General features: G+C 54.6%; 1 protein-coding gene across 4 annotated transcripts in view; it reads left to right on the top strand.

Moving 5' to 3' along the window:
- Positions 1-1,382: 1,382 nt before the first annotated feature.
- pi4kb (phosphatidylinositol 4-kinase, catalytic, beta) overlaps positions 1,383-16,696 on the top strand; it is a 34,767-nt gene continuing 19,453 nt past the window's right edge. For 2 of the 4 annotated variants that reach the window (XM_088905425.1, XM_088905422.1), the window contains exons 1-2: positions 1,909-2,074; positions 14,068-15,068. In XM_088905425.1, the coding sequence (XP_088761551.1) occupies positions 2,050-2,074; positions 14,068-15,068 (1,026 nt within the window). In that variant the 5' untranslated portion in view covers positions 1,909-2,049. Of the gene's footprint in view, positions 1,533-1,908; positions 2,075-14,067; positions 15,069-16,696 lie in introns of those variants that run through there. The other 2 variants (XM_088905426.1, XM_088905424.1) reach the window with 2 other exon arrangements.

Here is a 16,696-nt window from a genome sequence, read left to right as displayed (position 1 = left end):
CAGTTTACACAGTTATAGTTACATGGTGTGTCAAGCATTAATTGCTGTGGATACAGTAATGCCAAAAGCTTTCCTATTGTATTTTTATATGTAATAACCGTGACGTGTAGCGCTGTAGGTCCGGCCTGTGGTAGAAGTCGGAATTAGTCAGCATGTATGAGCAATTATATACGAATGCACGTTTTAACCGGATTTCTTCACGCGTGTGAACCGAACCCTTTCTGAACCAGTATTGAATTTCATGAGTATGTGACAGTAGGTCGGGGTTCGAACAAAAACAGGATTTTACAGCCCGAGTTCATTCATCTTTGATGTACCTCCCCTTAAACTTCCCTTTGAGAACGGTCCCTTTTAAAGAGCTCAACCGGTGAGATTACACCCGAGAAACGTGGAAATAAGTGAAATCGGATTAGTTGTGCTTCTTAACAGCCAAATTGCCGATCAGAATCGACAATCGTCTTTTCTTACGGCGGTTTGTGGAATTTGGCTACGGTCTCGGGGAATTCAACTGATTTTTGTATCAGTCGACAATTACCTCCTCTTAATTTCCGAAGAGTTTGCGTGACAAATATTCGCGTTCACTAGCATTCGCAGTTTTTCAAGATTTAATCAGTAAAAAAAAAAATCCTCATCTTATCTCTCTTAGGATCTCTGAAGAAGCCACATTAGTGTTTTGACTTTTTTTTTTGCTCTGATGGAGTTTTAAAGGGATACAACGACGCGATATTAAGATGCTTTTGTGACTCAGGGGTTGAAAAACGGCAGTCTAATTTTTAAGAATTGTAACACATTTCAATAAGTTGGGTATACAGTATCAGCGCCACAAGACACTTGCTGCTGTAGTTGTAGCGGAAGATTGCCGCATCAGTTGCTACGTGTCTGTGGCGTGTCAACGAGACGTGTTTGAATTCCTGAGATTTTCTTTTCCATCCCTGCAATAGCACCATCGCCAAACATACACCAAGTTAACAAACACTGCCACTTCTCTGGGGGAACCCCCCCAACCTATGTATCCCACTACTCTTTTCAGGCACATCTTTAGACAGCCTTCCTATGAAGTCCCACGAAGCCAGTTGGGGTCCTTAAAAAAACAACAAAAGTTAAATGTCCCTGAACGAAAACGTATCATTATTTATAATTGTGTATTATCTCCCTGATTGAAAATGTTATGTTGTAGATCAAAGTTCAGTGAATTGTGCTATTCCACGGCTCGCTCGAGCGAGTGGAAGGATTGTGAGACGGACGCCATTTTGGCTCAAGGAATCAACATTTTTGCTGATCCCGCAGCACAGCACGGCAGAGCCAACATGGCGTTCACAGGACTCTAGTTTTCGGAAGCATCGCTTCTCTCAAGTCTTTTTTAGGACCAACAGGCGTTAGCGGCGGGCAGACTCAGGCCTGTCAATTCAGCAAGAGTTGCTGGAGAGAGAAACTCTGGGAGACGATTAAGGGGGATTTGGCAAGCGTTTACAAATGGAGGTGAAAACCTGCAGATAAAAGAGATTTTTTTAAACACCCCGATTACCGAAGAGGTAAGTCGTTTTTTTCCTTGGTATATAATTTAGCCGGTGAAACTGTTTTTTTTTTTACGTCGCTGCGCTTTGATCCATCAGTCGGAGACGCCGACCAACTGTAATGCGATTGTTGATGTGTGTTAAAATCACGGCACTCGATGGTATCGGGGACGGGGAGTGGGCTCCGTGACTTCTCCCGGCTGTGGCACCCGTGTCTCTGCGTGGCTTAGTTGTGAAAAGAGACGGAAAGCGGGCGGCGGCGGCGGCGGCGGGGGGGAGAGGGGGGTTTCCCGGGGACGCGGTTGATAAACCGGGCGACTTGTCTGAAGTTGAGGAGGATGCACGGCGGTCGTGGTCGTGACGTGGTGTCATCACTTTTCCTTGCGTGGGGACGGGACACGGGAAAAGCGCGACCTTGCGAGCGGAGCTGTTTTTGTGTGTGTGTTGCGAGTCTGCCGGCCGGATGGGAAAGCGACTCCTCAGTTTCCTGAGCTTCTGAAGAGGGTGAAGAGATCTCGGTACGGGGGGAAGAAAAATGGTGAACTGCGACGCGGCTGTAGGTAAGACATCATGGGTGCTCTTTTTATTTATGTGTTTTGTTCTTTCTATTTTGCTGTCCCGGTCATCTCCTGCCACCGAGCGGGTTATTTTTTCGGTGCGTCATTTTAAAATCCTCTAGCCTGTCCCAGCGAGCGCCGTGTTGCCTCTCCAGACACCCGAGCCCGAAGCAGAGGGGTTTGAACAACGGCTGGGAAACCGGTTGGTGTCTGAACCGCAGCTCCTAAACTAACGAAGGATTTCCCGAATAATTCCGGCTGCGACAGACGCCAGACAGTTTCTGTGCCATCCGACAAGCTTCTCTTGTCGCGTCTGCGTCGTTCAGGCGCTGTGATTTTTTTCCTGGAGTTCTCTTCTCCTGAGCAACACAGTCACGACTGCAGTGAATATAACCCGTGATTAGCCCTCTCCCCCCCGCAGCGCAGTGCTGATTCCTCTCGGGGATGGGAATCGACAGGGAAACCCGTGCTGAGGACACAAGTGGAAACTTTTGGAAACGCTTTGACAGGCGGGAACAGGAGGCAGGTCTTTACGTGGAGGGTGGTGGAGGTGTGGAGCAAGCCAGCTGGGCGCTCCGTTGTGGAAGCCGGTACCCTGGTTTCTTTCAAGAAACAGCTGGTGGAGAGCTTGGGATCTATTAACTAGGAGCTAGCCGGCGAGCCTGCTGGGGTGACAGGCTCCCTCTCATTTTGGGTCGTCCTGTGTTCATCTAATTGAAGTTTTTGGTGTTGTCCAACATGATGATATGGCAGAGGTAGCTAAAACCGAGTATAAGACAGTCCGGTGGTTCTCGTACAGCAGTGGGAACCTTTGTGAGGGTCCCCAGAAGTGATAGGGATTCGTTTCACCCCTGGGGTAGGCAGCGTGTAAAATCGGCACTCTTAGGCAAAGCTCCTCCTCCTCCTCCTCGCTGCGTTGATGTGCAGCTCTCTTTGAGTGTTTTATTCTGCCTAGTAACAGATTAATAATTGTTATAATCAGACTCAAGAGCCTCGTTAAGAGCCCCCCTGCCAGAAAAGATCCCCTGCGATCTAGTCACCGGTAGTACTATGACTGATTCTGCTGGAAGAGGAGTGGGAGCAGGGGGCAGCGCGCTGGCGCCGGGGGCAGCATGGCCGCCTCACGGCAGCTGGGACGCTGGATTCGTTTCCGAACCTGGGGGTGCTGTCTGTGCGGAGCTTGTATGTTCTCCCCGTGCTCGTGTGGGCTCCCTCCCGCAGTCCAGAGACATGTCGGGGGGGAAACTGGGCCTGGTGTGAGAGTGTGTCTCCGGCTGCCCTGCGATGGACCAGGGTGGACCCTGCCTGGCTCCCATTGCTTGCTGGGATAGGCCCCGGCTCCTCCGCGGCCCTGAACTGGACAATGGGGGGCTGGAGAGAGTGGCGAACTTTGTTCCAGTTTTGCCTTTTTAGCGAGGTTTGACTGCGCCGTGAGCTAAAGGGGGGTCCCTTCGTTCGTTTGAAGCTTCGCCGTCTCCCTGGCGATCGCCCCTCGCGGGCAGCCGTGGTGCTGAGAGGGTCCCGTGTGTGCAGACGGGCGGGCGTGCTTTCACACCGTGGGCATCCTCTGACGGCGCCTGCGGCCGGCCTCTTGGCCTGTGTCGCGGCTTTGGCGATTGTTTCTGACGACCTGCAGCTCGGACCGGAGACTCAGTGGAACTCGGGGAGCTGACTTCGGGGTTTGCTGTAACGCAGGGTAACAGCCCGCGTTGGAATTGGAGAAGCCAAGATCAAACGATTTACTTGTTCGCTTACTGCTTTGAAGCATGGTAGGCTGGCAGGGAATCCCTTCAGCTGGTCTGACTCTCTGTCGCGAGTGTGTGTGTGTGTGTGGGGGGGCCCTGACTCACGGGGGCGTCTCGGGCGAGTGTTGGGAAGCGCGGCGCCGCGCTCCTGGGAGTGATCTGTCAGGAGCCGCCTCTGTCGTTCCGTGGGAGAGCCGAGACACGGAGCGCGAGCAGGAGGGGGTGCTGGCGTGTCTCCCCGGCACGACTCCGGGGGGGGGGGGGGTGTTTTCACAGGCGCCCAGCCGGGGGTCTGGAATAACGGAGCGCCAGCTGTTGGCCCTCGCGTCGGGGGCAGAGCACGGCGCTGTTTGAGGGCCTGCCTTTCCAGTCGCTGGTTGAGACCGGTCGTTACCAGGGTGAGGAGCTCAGAGCGCCGGTTGCCAGTCCAGGATTTTTGATTTTTTAGAGGGCAGCACGGTGGCGGAGTTGTCATCATTGCTGCCTCGCAGCGCTGGGGCCCTGGGTTTAATTCTGGAGCTGGGGGTGCTGTCTGTGTGGAGTCTGCATGTTCCCACCAGGTTTGTGTGGGTTTCCTCCCGCAGTCCAGAGACACGCTGACAGATTAGCCGGCCTCTGTATAATTGCCCCTGGTGTGTGTGTGTGTGTGTGTGTGTGTGTCTCAGCCCAGTGACGGTCTGGCGTCCCGTCCAGGGCGTACCCCGCCTTGCACCCACTACTTGCTGGGATAGGCTCTGAATCGGAGTTAAAATGGGGCGTGGCCCGCAGGACGTCACGGAGACATCAAAGGAGAGGGAAAAGTAACGCAGAGAGTCGATTAAAGGGTTTGCTGCAAACCGGGCAGTAATGTATTACCCTGTCGGCAGCTGTTCCGTGTTTACAGTGAAGATTTTTATACAGCGCCTTTTAAAAGTGGGCGGCTGTGGGTTGCATTGCTGCCTTGCAACCCTGAGGCCCTGTGTTCAGTTCCAGACCTGGGGTGCTGTCTGTGTGGAGTTTGCATGTTCCCCCCTGGTTCATGTGGGTTTCCTCCCACAGTCCGAAGACACGCTGGTGGGTTAATTGGTGTCTGGGAAGACTGGCCCTGGGGTGAGTGTCTGCGAGTCTGTTTCTGTGTGCCCTGTGACGGACTGGTGTCCCATCCAGGGCGTATCCTGTCTTGTGCCTGTTGCTTGCTGGGATAGGCTCGGCTCCCCCTCGAGACCCTGACTTGGAAGAATGCGGTCAGAAAAAACGGATGGCTGGACCCTTTGAAAGGCATCTCAACGTTCTGGGCAGAATGAGAAAAACAAATTTTAAAATGACTAATCCGATAAATCAGAGCAGACACAGGAGATCATACACTCTCAAAAAAGCCTTTTTGAAAAGGTCAGCTTCTAGGCTTAAGTCTGAGTCTGATTTCTCCAAGCACAATTAGCACCATGTCGCCAGTTTGAGAATGGCTGACATTAGGGCAGTAGCATGAAGGAGTCGCAGAAAGAGGCACCTGAGAGATCCCAGGTACTGGGGGGGAGAGACTAAAGCTTGCAGAGAAGTGAAAACGAGGGATTTTAATTGGCTTGCAGTGGAGGGACTGGACTAGAGGAGTACTTTACGAGGAAGTAGCTCTGAGATGACGATTCTGCTTGCTAGGGGAAGGCAGTGGGCACATGGGGGGGATAAAATTAACAAAGTGAAACTCTTCAAAAGTAAATACACAGCTCCAGAGCAACGCTGAATTATACACAGAAACAAACGAAACTGTAGGACCTTGCAGTGCTGGAACTGAGTGCAAAGAAGAGCTGGTAACCGATAGTTGTCTTTCCACTGTAACAGATTCTGACCGAATCTGGGGACTGCAGCGTCTGCTCAGTCTGCGGCTCGTTCACGGTATCTGTAACCAGAGGTCCCTCGTGTCTTCGGCATTTTGAAAGGAAACACGGGGATCATGAGAACTGTGGTTGGGACAGGAGATGGTCCAAGTGGCCATGAAGCTTTGGGGAACTGAGCTTGTCCTTTGGAATGCAAGAGGGTGCTGCTGCCTGTTGAAGTGGTGCTTGAAGTCCAGGGTTCAGCCTGTGTGAAATGTTGAAGACTTCAACAGGGGAGATTAAAGCAACAAGAAACAAAAAGACAATAAGAAAAGCTCCAGATTAGAAGGGCGTGCTCAGCCTGTCTTGCATGCTCAGTCACCTGCAGTTAACTAATTGTTCCTTGAAAGTTCTGATGAAATTATTGTCAATTTGATGGCTGTGCAGTTTGTTGCCGACACCTACCACCCTTCGTGTAAAGACAAGCTTCCGTTTTTTCAGCTAAAAAACCCCCGCGCTTTCTCTTGAATTCCGTTTGTGCCCCGACTCTTGTTCCTGAGTGTGTTAGACCATCCCTCTCGGTCACTTTCGTGACCCTGATCACTTGTGTCCTCCTGATTCACTCCGAGTGACGAGCGAAAGATGACGCTCCTGTCGCCTCTCTGTGTGTAACAGACCCCCCCCGACCAGGATTCTAGTCCCTCTTTATAGAACTGTCCAGTTGATCAATATTCTTTGGCAATAATGTAACAGGAATTATTGCTGATATCATAAGTGAGGTGCTGTTGTGTTGTACCTTCTCTTCATTAACCCTGTAATCGGCACTTTCTGCTGTTCACTGTAGCGCCTTGCTATCCTTGTGTTTGCTTGCATTGACTGGGACCCGTGAGGGCCAGCACAGACGTATTGCACTGGCCTTGATTAAGACAGTGCAGCGGAGGTGGGCGGTTGGGCCTCCTGCCCTGTGCGGTGCGGTTCCCCATTCTCGTGTCCGCACACCCCAGCGCTGGCGCCGATCTGCAAGAAGAGGAACTTGCCGAGAGGAAGTTGCGTGGGGTTGCAGCGTGTGTGCGCAGGCACCCGATGTCGCACCCCAGCGGCCAATAGTCAGAGGCGACTAGCGCGCGCCGCAGATATACTTCCCCCCTGTACACTTCCCCTCCAGGGGGGTTTTGCATAATTGAAAGTTTCTTCTTGCCATGTGGGGAAAAATATCCCCCCCCCCGCCCCCCCCAAAAAAAGTCACATTGGAAAACTATCCCATCCACAGGATTAAATGATCAGGCGCTTGTGTGTTTGTGCCTGCTCCTTTTTGTTCCACGGTGTTGTGCCGCTCTCGTTGCCCCAGCAGTGCCAGCCGGAGCAGGAGGAAGTACAGGGCGCGGAGCTGCCGGCACACACAAGGCTCACAGCTCCCATGGCGCTGAATGACAGGAGGACATTTTGGTTGTTTGAAGTCTGGACCCTGATGTTCGTTTCCGGCTCCTCTCTGACGTTTGCTGTGACGCTGCTGGTGCATGGCACGCTTGCTGGGTGAGGAGGGTTTCAGGGTTCAAGGGACAGCTTTCGGACAGTTCCCGAAAATCTCATTCCCAGGGCGTGAAACTCCTGCTGGCTTTGGTACTAACTGAGCCCTGATTTGAAACAATTTTATAGACCCAAAAACAGGTTTTATGTGAACTCTTTCGTTGTTTTTGGTTCCTACATGTGTAGGACGTGTCCTTTTAATGCTGCATTTCAAAGGTAACCTAAGATCTTAAGCCCTGGAGTAGGAACAGTGATGCAGTTAAGGACTCCTTGAAGCCGAGAGCTCAGCTGCGATGCGTGTCAGCTGCTGTTGGGGTTCTCAGGACCAGGATTGGGAACCCCTGCTTTAAACTGTCTCCCAGTGAGGACCTCACGAAGGACTTGAACACCCCCCCCCCCCCCCCTTCCCCCATAAAACTCACACTTAAGATCTAAATACTGGAGCTGAAGATTTTGTGTGCACCATCAGTACCACCTGTATTGTAAAACAGTGTAAAACGTAAAACAGAAGTACTACTCAGTTATTTTGGAGTAATCTGTAATCTCGATATGTAGAGGCCAACGAAGGTATTGTTTATTTAGCCTCATCACATACAGTAGGTTACGTGTCCCGGCTTGCTCGTAAATAAAATTAGCCGCGTTTCTTTTAACTTGTGAGTGTGTGCTTACAGAATGGCTTGTCCCCAAATTCCTGATCGGTGAATTTGTTGGTGGTGATCAGCTGATACCTCCCCCGATGAAGATGAGACAAGAAGGGTCGTACCATCTGACACTTTACCGGGGGGGAGTCAGGAGTCTTCTGGCTTGCAGGTCAGAGTTTCTGGTGCCAGCACGGGAGTGGAGTCCAGCCTGTGGGTGCAGGCTCAGTCTCTCTGAGCTGCTCTGGGCACCTCTGGGTGTGAGATTCCTCACCTGGGCTGTGCAGTTACCAGTGCGGTCCACCCCCACCGACAGCTGGTGTGTTTCCAGCAGTTGCTGGTCCTTGAGATGACGTAATGACCAAGTTCCTTCGTTGCTAATGTTTTGCAAGCTCCTGGGGGAAAAAGAGGAAAGAGTGATGTGATTGGCCCACCTGTGGGATTTCGGATGAATTTTTGGCTTCATCACGAGGCCTGCGCAAATCGCTCCACAGCGTTCCGCTGCCAAGAAGTCACTCCCTTCCCGTTGTCATACAGCTGTCAGCGTGGCCGACGTTCTCCTCGGAGTAAAGCGAAACTGTACAAAACCGCCTCATTCTTCCCAGGATGCCTCTGTTTAGTACAAGTTTTGCAACAAGCGGAATGTTCTCCCCCAGAGGAATAGAGTGCCCAGGGCTTCATGTGTGGAAAACTACAGTGTTCCATGTTTCTGATTTGCGAGGAGACCCCCCGAGAGTGTGTGGGCTCGTGTGTCGGGCGGAGGGAGGGGAATTCTCTCGTTTTTTCTGGCCGGTAACGGGAGCTGAGTTTTCGGGGCACTGTTGCTGATCGTATTCACGGCCGGTCGAGGATTGCCCTGGGGTTCCTGCCAGGCTGCCGGGATGTGCGAGGGGGAGAGGGAGCCCCTTGCTCGGGAGAAGGAGTATCCCTCCCCGGTGTCGCGGTCTGTCTGTCCGGCATGTTTTACGGCTGCCGGGTGCAGCTGAGCCCCCGAGGCTCGAACCTTGGGCCTGGGAGCTTACCCTGACCCTGTCCGGGGCCGAGGGGGGCTGGGCCACTGCGAGGGGCTGTGCTCAGGAGACGGGAGAGCAGGACGGGAGTCAGTGACATGGCTGATCTGTGATACTAGCATGCAGTCAAGAGCATTGAAATAATAACTCCTCACACTTCTATAGCGCTTTCCTGGACACTCCACTCAAAGCGCTGTACAGGTAATGGGGATCCCCTCCAGCACCACCAGTGTGCAGCCCCACCTGGATGATGCGCCAGTCCGCTCCCCACACACCAGCTCTCAGTGGGGAGGAGAGCAGAGTGAGGAAGCCAGTTCAGGGAGGGGGATGATTGATAAAGGACGGGGGAATTTGACCAGGACACCGGGGTAACACCCCTACTCTTTTCGAGAAACGCCCTGGGATTTTTAATGACCACAGAGGGTCAGGACCTCAGTTTTACGTCTCATCTGAAGGACGGCGGCTTTTTACAGTGTAGTGTCCCCGTCACTACACTGGGGTATTAAGACCCACACAGACTGCAGGGTGAGCGCCCCCTGCTGGCCCCACTAACACCTCTTCCAGCAGCAGCCTTAGTTTTTCCCAGGAGTCTCCCCTCCAGGTACTGGCCAGGCTCCCACCTGCTGAGCTCCAGTGGGGCTGCCAGCTGGGAGCTGCAGGCATGTTGAAATCCAACATGAGGACACCTCGGTTGGAACCGACGGCATTTTTTTCCGAGCGGGGTCTGCCACTTCTTCTCCGGCCAACGTTCTTCGCCAGCAGCTGCTGTCCTGCGCTGTCCGGCTTCCCCATGGACATGAGTTACCATTCCAGTGACAGCTGAACTCGCCTGTGTCAGGGTGACGGTTTTCTGGAGTTCACACGCGTTCCAGTGGGATTGCGTTAAACAGACTGGAAATCAACATTAATGGGGGGAAAAATGTATTGAAGGGAAAGGTTTTAGAGGAGAGGTTCAAGTGTTTTCCCCCTTTTCTGCCTTTTAAACCGGGCCTCAGGAGTCCAGTGTTTCAAGAAACCTGATCAGGCACAGGGCCACCAGCTGAGTTATTGAGCGTGAGTCCTGGCTTCACAGTGGATTAAATATTCATCTGAGTGGAGAAGGAGTTTGGGTTTTGTTATCATACGCAGGCCTCTCTCCTCACCCCCCTTTCTCCTTTCATGTGTACAAGTCACCCCGAAATGTTCTACTACCAGCAAGTCCTTTCCTCTCGTGCAACGGGCGTACACTTAGCATATTCTCCTGAGAACGCAAAGAAATTGTACGAAATTATATCAGCAGTCCTAGGATGCCTCTTTGAAGAACTCCAGAGGTGCTAGAAGCCACAAATCCCAGGTTTTTTTTGTTTAGTGTAAAGTCTGTCTTGACTGTATTGTTCAGGAGGGCGGTGTCTCACTGTAAGCAAGCGTTGCTTGTTGAAGATGGAGTCTATACAGCTGAGTCCGGGGTGTCCATTCGCTCAGGCAGGCAAGAGCTCTTCACACACGGGCTGGATCTTCGAGGACAGACAGCTTGAGCCACAGCGCTCTACTGGAACCCACTGTGGCTGCAGAACTGCACACCCGCACGACGAGCACACTGCTACTTGAGGCGATAGTTTTCCAGGGTGTGTACAGCTGTGAATCCAGGCTGTGAGAGGAGATGTGCCTACCCCTTTTAATTCAAATCCTAAGGGGGTGTCGATACGGTCAGCCCCTCTACACTTTAGATTTGATAGTGCAACAAAGACATGGGGGTGGGGGGGGGGCAGCGTTGGGAACTCAAAGGCAGTTCTTAAAGGTTGGAGGACACACAAAGAGTGGCGGGTGTCTGGAACAGCTGTGCCTGTGTTGTCCGCGCATTGCTATGGGATTAGAGTCTGTGAGGGTTGGGCGGAACTGGTGCTTACAAATTAAATCTTGTTGTAGGTTGGATTAGAAAGGGCGTCTCTGACCGAGCTCCTTTCGTATTTCTTAGTGTCGGAAACACGCGAGTTATTGATTATTTAGGTAACTGCCAGAGAACATCCCTCCCACACTCAATCTCTGTACTTTGTCCGTTTTTTTTTTACCGTGGTCTCAGCCATCTCTTATCTGAACGTCTGACTCATTTCTTTCTGCCGTACAAAATCTTTCTGACGTTTTTGCTTCCTCCTCCTCTGGGCGATCGCAGGACCGCGGAGTGGTCCTCGTGGGCTGCTGGGATTCCGGTCTCCTCCTGATCACAGATCCCGACCGCTTCCCCGGTTTCGCTCCAGGCGTGCGTCCCGGTCCCGTCGCCTGCCATCCGACCTGCCGAGCTCCCAGAGTCCCCTCTCGGAATCCCCCTGGTTTCGGTTTCACGGTTTCTGGACACTCCCCTCAAATCGCTGTACAGGTGATGGGGATCCCCTCCAGCACCACCAGTGTGCAGCCCCACCTGGATGATGCTCCAGTCCGCTCCCCACACACCAGCTCTCAGTGGGGAGGAGGGCAGAGTGATGAAGCCAGTTCAGAGAGGGGGGTTATTAGGAGGCCATGATTGGTAAGGGCCAATGGGAAATTTGGCCAAGACACCAGGGTTACACCCCTACTCTTTTCAAGAAACGCCCTGGGATTTTTAATGACCACAGAGAGTCAGGACCTCAGTTTTACGTCTTATCTGAAGGACGGCGCCTTTTTACAGTACAGTGTCCCCATCACTACACTGGAGCATTAGGACCCACACAGACTGCAGGGTGAGCGCCCCCTGCTGGCCCCACTAACACCTATTCCAGCAGCACCTCTTCCCAGGACACGTGTTCCAGTGGGACTGAATTAAACAGACTGGATTAAGAAATGAACATGAATTGAGGGGGGGGGAGTTAAGCTATAGGAAAGGTTTTAGTTTTAGAGAGGTGGGCCTCTGCTCCAGTTGGAGCCCCTCTCTCCAGTGAGGCGCTGAGCTGCAGAGCCCCATGTGTCCACAGATAAAGGCACCGGCCGGACTTCCTCATCCTTCGCGCGCGGGTCACAGGAGTCCCTGCTGTGACCCAAAACCCCATCCCACATGGGGTGGGAATTTAGTGGGGGGGGGGGAGGGTGCAGTTTTCTCTGAGGGCTGTGCGGGGGTGCAAGTGTGATTATCACTGAAGAAGCTGTTACGGCTGTTGGCAGTGTAGGAGAAGTGTCTCATTCTGCACCTGCTGCAGTCAGCTGTGGCAGCTGAGCACTCCCACCTCGGCATTCCTTGCTGCAAAGGGGCCGTGACCCCGGATTGAACCAGCACCCTCTGGACTTTAGGACCTGGCCTGTGTGCTGGACAGCGTGTTATCAGTGAGCCACCTGGACGCACCTGATTTAGAGGTGTGGCCTGGGGAGCTGCCCCCTAGTGACCTCTGCATGGTGAAAGACGTGGGACTGGGCCCTTGCCTTCGCAGTCGGCGAGTGCGGTGTCCTTTCCTTTTCTGGCAGTTTTCATACTCCTGGTTTGGTTCTCGTTTAATAGTAGCCTTTCTTCGCCCCCATTATTGGAGAAGTGTTTTCTCCGTCTCGTGTAACAGGCCTGCATAAAATCAACTCCAGAGCTTTACAGCACTAGTGTTGAGGTGAAGAAAATAACCTGTTTTTTTTTCCCCCAATGCACGCTTATGATCTCTCCGGCCTGGTGCGTTTGTGTATGTGCAGACACAGTGTCCTTTTTGCTGCAGAAAATACTGAATCATTGCACCTGAAACTGGTTACATGATAGACAGAGATCTTGTTTAGTGTGTGTGTGTGTGGAGGGGAACTATTCAACAGTCCAGGCTATAAGAAGAATAGATCTGGGATCAGATTGCATGGGTACGCAACAGTATGAGAAGTAGGGCCTCTCAGTTTACTTCCCTTGCAGGAACAGAGCACGGATCACCCTGATTACTGTGCGGCGGGTAAATATTTTCTCGTTTTGCGTCATGCTTCTGTGTTCTTCAGATTACACCCGGGGGGCTCGTTGTCCGATTGCAGTCGGGGGGCGTGTACCTCGTGCCCGCAACGCTTAACGCAAGCGTGTTCGGCCATGCGTCATCGCGCTCGGGGCCCGGGGAGGTGGCGACCCACAGGAACACGAAGGCGGGCGCCTTGCGCTTGTCCCCCCGATCCCCCAGCTGGCCAGGACTTTGCTACCCTCCCCTCTCGGCCCGTCTCGGTATCGGGGCCCCCTCCGGATTCTCCGATTTGCTGAAGGGTGGGGGGGTCAGGAGAGGTCACCCAGCAGCGACGTGCTGTGCAGGTGTGTTCGGAGCGCGTCCGGGTCACTTGATCCTGGAATCGCGGCCTCGGTGATGCGCGTCCCGCTGCACCGCGCGGGCGGAGCTTCCAGAGGACAGGTTAAGTGCCCGTCTGCTCACGGTTGCGCAGTCTAAGCCCTTTTCACCCGGAGCCGCAGACAGGTAGTTGCTGCGGGTTGTGCTTTTTCAGAGGGGCGGTGTTGATTACTGCATGTCTGTGTGGGTGTGTGTAGACATGCGTGTTCGTACTGTCCGTGCATTTCTGTCCGTTTTGGACATCACGGCGGGCGGGTGGGAATAAACAGGGATGGACGTGCGAGCAGAGTCATGGACTGGGTGTCCCAGCCCTGTACGTGGACTTGAGGACGTGCAGGCAGTGGGAAAGGGCCGCGCCCCTTTCGGAGATGTCCCCAGGTCTCGACTGGCAGCGCCTCCTGCAGCGTCGCCAGAGACCGGCAGCAGAGCCGAAGATTCCCCTGAGATCCTGCCAGCCTCGTCGTTCCGGTTCTCTCTGCTCGGCAAGGGCCAGCTCCCCAAATGGGGAGTTATTGCACAGGGGCGCAGTGCGCAGTTTGATGCCCCCTGAAGTTTTACCCTGTGTGTTTCAGTTAACCGTTTGCGCGTGGCTGACAGACGGTAGGGGGGCGCGCTCTTGCCGTGCAGTCATCATCAGGGTGAGGGGAGGGAGCTCAGCGAACGGGTTCGAGGCGAGTTTGTTAAAACCAATCAGGTTTGACCGCTCCTGTTGGCCGAAATCGGAAGGGGAAAAGAAGGACACGGGAGATGGGGGGGGCGCGCCTGCCCGTCTGTGGGCTGCCATCCCGAGTCGGAAGCACATTGGAATTTCCGACAGACACATTTCTGTGTTTTGGTGAGCCTGGTGTTGAATGAGGTGACTGTCGCCATTGACCGGCCTCCCGGTGGTGGTGGTGGCTCGTACCTTGGGGCCCCGCAGAGCCGCCAGTCCTGTTGGGGTTCACGATGGCCTGACAGCAGTACGTGCCCCCGTGTCCCCAAATCTGATCCCTCTGCTTGTAACCCGACCTCCTTCCTTACTGGCTCCGTCTCTCTCTCTCCGTTTCAGTGGCCTCTGTTGGATCAATCATGGGGGACGTGGGCGTGGAGCTGGCCCCAGCCCTGGCCCCGGCCCCGGGAGACCAGCTGCAGCCGAGCCCCGCCTCCTGCTCCTCCTCCTCCTCCTCCTCCGAGGCCGGCAGCGAGAGCCCGCGGGGGGGCAGCCCGCCCCTGGACGTCATCTCGGAGGGGCTGGGCGAGCTGGGCCTGGTCATCGACCCCGAGGTGGCCAAGAAGGCGTGCCAGGAGGTCCTGCAGAAGGTCAAGCTGATGCACGGCGGCGAGGCGGGGGCGGGCGGCGAGGGGCCGGGCCTGGTGAACGGCAGCCCCGCCGGCGAGCCCGCCAAAATCCGGGAGGAGGAAGAGGAGCCCCAGCCGGGGACGGTGAAGAGCGCCCGGCGGAGGCAGAAGAACAACTCGTCCAAGCAGTCCTGGCTGCTGCGGCTCTTCGAGTCCAAGCTCTTCGACATCTCCATGGCCATCTCCTACCTGTACAACTCCAAGGAGCCCGGCGTGCAGGCCTACATCGGCAACCGCCTCTTCAGCTTCCGCAACGAGGACGTGGACTTCTACCTGCCCCAGCTGCTCAACATGTACATCCACATGGACGAGGACGTGGGCGACGCCATCAAGCCCTACGTGGTCCACCGCTGCCGCCAGAGCATCAACTTCTCCCTGCAGTGCGCCTGGCTGCTGGGCGCCTACTCCTCGGACATGCACATCTCCACGCAGCGCCACTCGCGGGGCACCAAGCTGCGCAAGGTCATCCTCTCGGACGAGCTGAAGCCCGCCCAGCGCCGCCGCGAGCTGCCCGGCTGCCCCGCCCCTTCCTCCTCCTCCTCCTCCTCCTCCTCCACCTCCTCCTCCGCGGGGCCCCACGCGGAGCCCTGCCTCTCGCCCTCCAAGCGCACCCACCAGCGCTCCAAGTCGGACGCCATGGTGGGCATCAGCCTCAGCAGCAACCTCAAGCGGACGGCCAGCAACCCCAAAGTGGAGAGCAACCAGGACGAGGTAAATGCCAAACTGGGGGGGGGGTCCCGGGGGAGGAGGGGCCCCTGCTCTTCATTGCAGGATTGGGGGTGTTCTGTTGGTTCAGCCTGCAGGCTTGTTTGCTTTGCTTTGGAGCTGTGAGCTGCCGTAGAGCTTGCGCTGTAAAAACGCTTAGAGACGAAGGAGCTGCGCCCGATTCGAGGTTTCTCGGACCGTTCCGAGCTTTTACTCGATGCTTTGACTTCCACCTTTCCCCCTTTCGACCCGCTCATCGCAGGGCTGACAGGTTCCGCCGTCGGACGCATTTTGAGGATTTTTAGCAGAGGAGTGTAGGAGTGAGGAGTGTAGATCTCACTCCCATTCCTCCCGAGGTGCAAGTGAAAATGGCAGAAAAGAAGGCGTCTCTTTGAAAGGGCTGCCCCAGCCGTCTCGGCTTCGGGAGGAAGGGAGATCCGCGTTCCTGGTGCGACGCTCGGGACGGGCTCTTCTGTGGGAGGAGGTCGGGGGCGAGCGGGGGCGTCACCTGGATGGGGCACGGCCCTGCGGCTTCTGGAGCAGCTGGCTTTCTGGGCAAATTCCAAGCATTTCTCCGAGGGAAGGGGAGGGGGGACGCTGAGCTTCGGGATGGCCGAGGAATCCGTGGGAGGCGCTCTTGGGGGCGAACGAGCTCGGGATTCCTCGGTGTTGATTCAGAGCTCACGCCTGAACACACGGTCTCCGGTCTGTGGTGGGCGGGGCACCTGTGTTTTAAATTGGCGAAGGGGGGGGGGGGGGAGTAGGGAACGGGCTTGTCCATCTTGTTCTGCATAGAGGATCTGGAAGGCCACGGTCATCTGGGATCGATACCTGGCCAGCTGTGCTAATCTGATCTGCCACAGGGGTGCCGGAGACAGAACAGCATGTGGCCAGGCTGCTGACACCTGGTTTAGATCGTTCTCCGGTAATCAGCCAGCCTCCTCCCCCCGCCCCTTCAAGGCTGTGTTAAGGCCGCTGCAGCTCAGGCAGAACTGCAGGCCTGATCAGTGGATCAGATAAAATTCCGCCAGCCCACGCTGTCCACATGGCCACCCGCAGTGACTCAACCACACTCACCTTCACCTACAGTTCCCATTCTCCATCGCCACGCCAGGACTCGCCTTGCTTATCTGTGGCGCACACAAAATACTGCAGCCAAACCCCAGCCTTATCGGTCTGAAGCTGGATGTCCTAGTCCTGGGATCCCTCCCGAGTCTAAAGGTTGTGGAGCCCCTGCACGTTTTTTCAGCTTGATCTCTTAAATTGGGGGATGGAGCTGGGGATCAGTGGCCCACGTGAAATTTAACCGATGAGTCGGCGTCAAGAATGCTTGGCTGGGTAGTTCCCCCTATCCTGGACAGCTTCGAGGTTTACTGCAGGTGTTTAGAAAGCTCTTGGAGAGCATCGCGTTTGAATCCAGGTGAAAGAAAGGGTGTGTTTGGTACACTGCTGTTGAGGCGTAAGTAATTTCATTAGGAGCTAAGTTGCAACAGGCAGCAGAAGAGAGCAGGGTGTTGTAGTTCGTTATAACCTGTTTGATTTTCCAGACCGCCGTGAGGTCTTAGTAATTGAAGTCCAGCCATTATGTTAGGGCTTGTGCATTAAATCCTAAACATGCACGTTTGATGAAAAAT

The sequence above is a fragment of the Atractosteus spatula genome, chromosome 25, assembly GCF_055471065.1.
Source record: "Atractosteus spatula isolate fAtrSpa1 chromosome 25, fAtrSpa1.hap1, whole genome shotgun sequence".
In the NCBI taxonomy this organism is placed as follows: domain Eukaryota; kingdom Metazoa; phylum Chordata; class Actinopteri; order Semionotiformes; family Lepisosteidae; genus Atractosteus; species Atractosteus spatula.
This window is presented reverse-complemented; position numbering and strand designations above follow the sequence as displayed.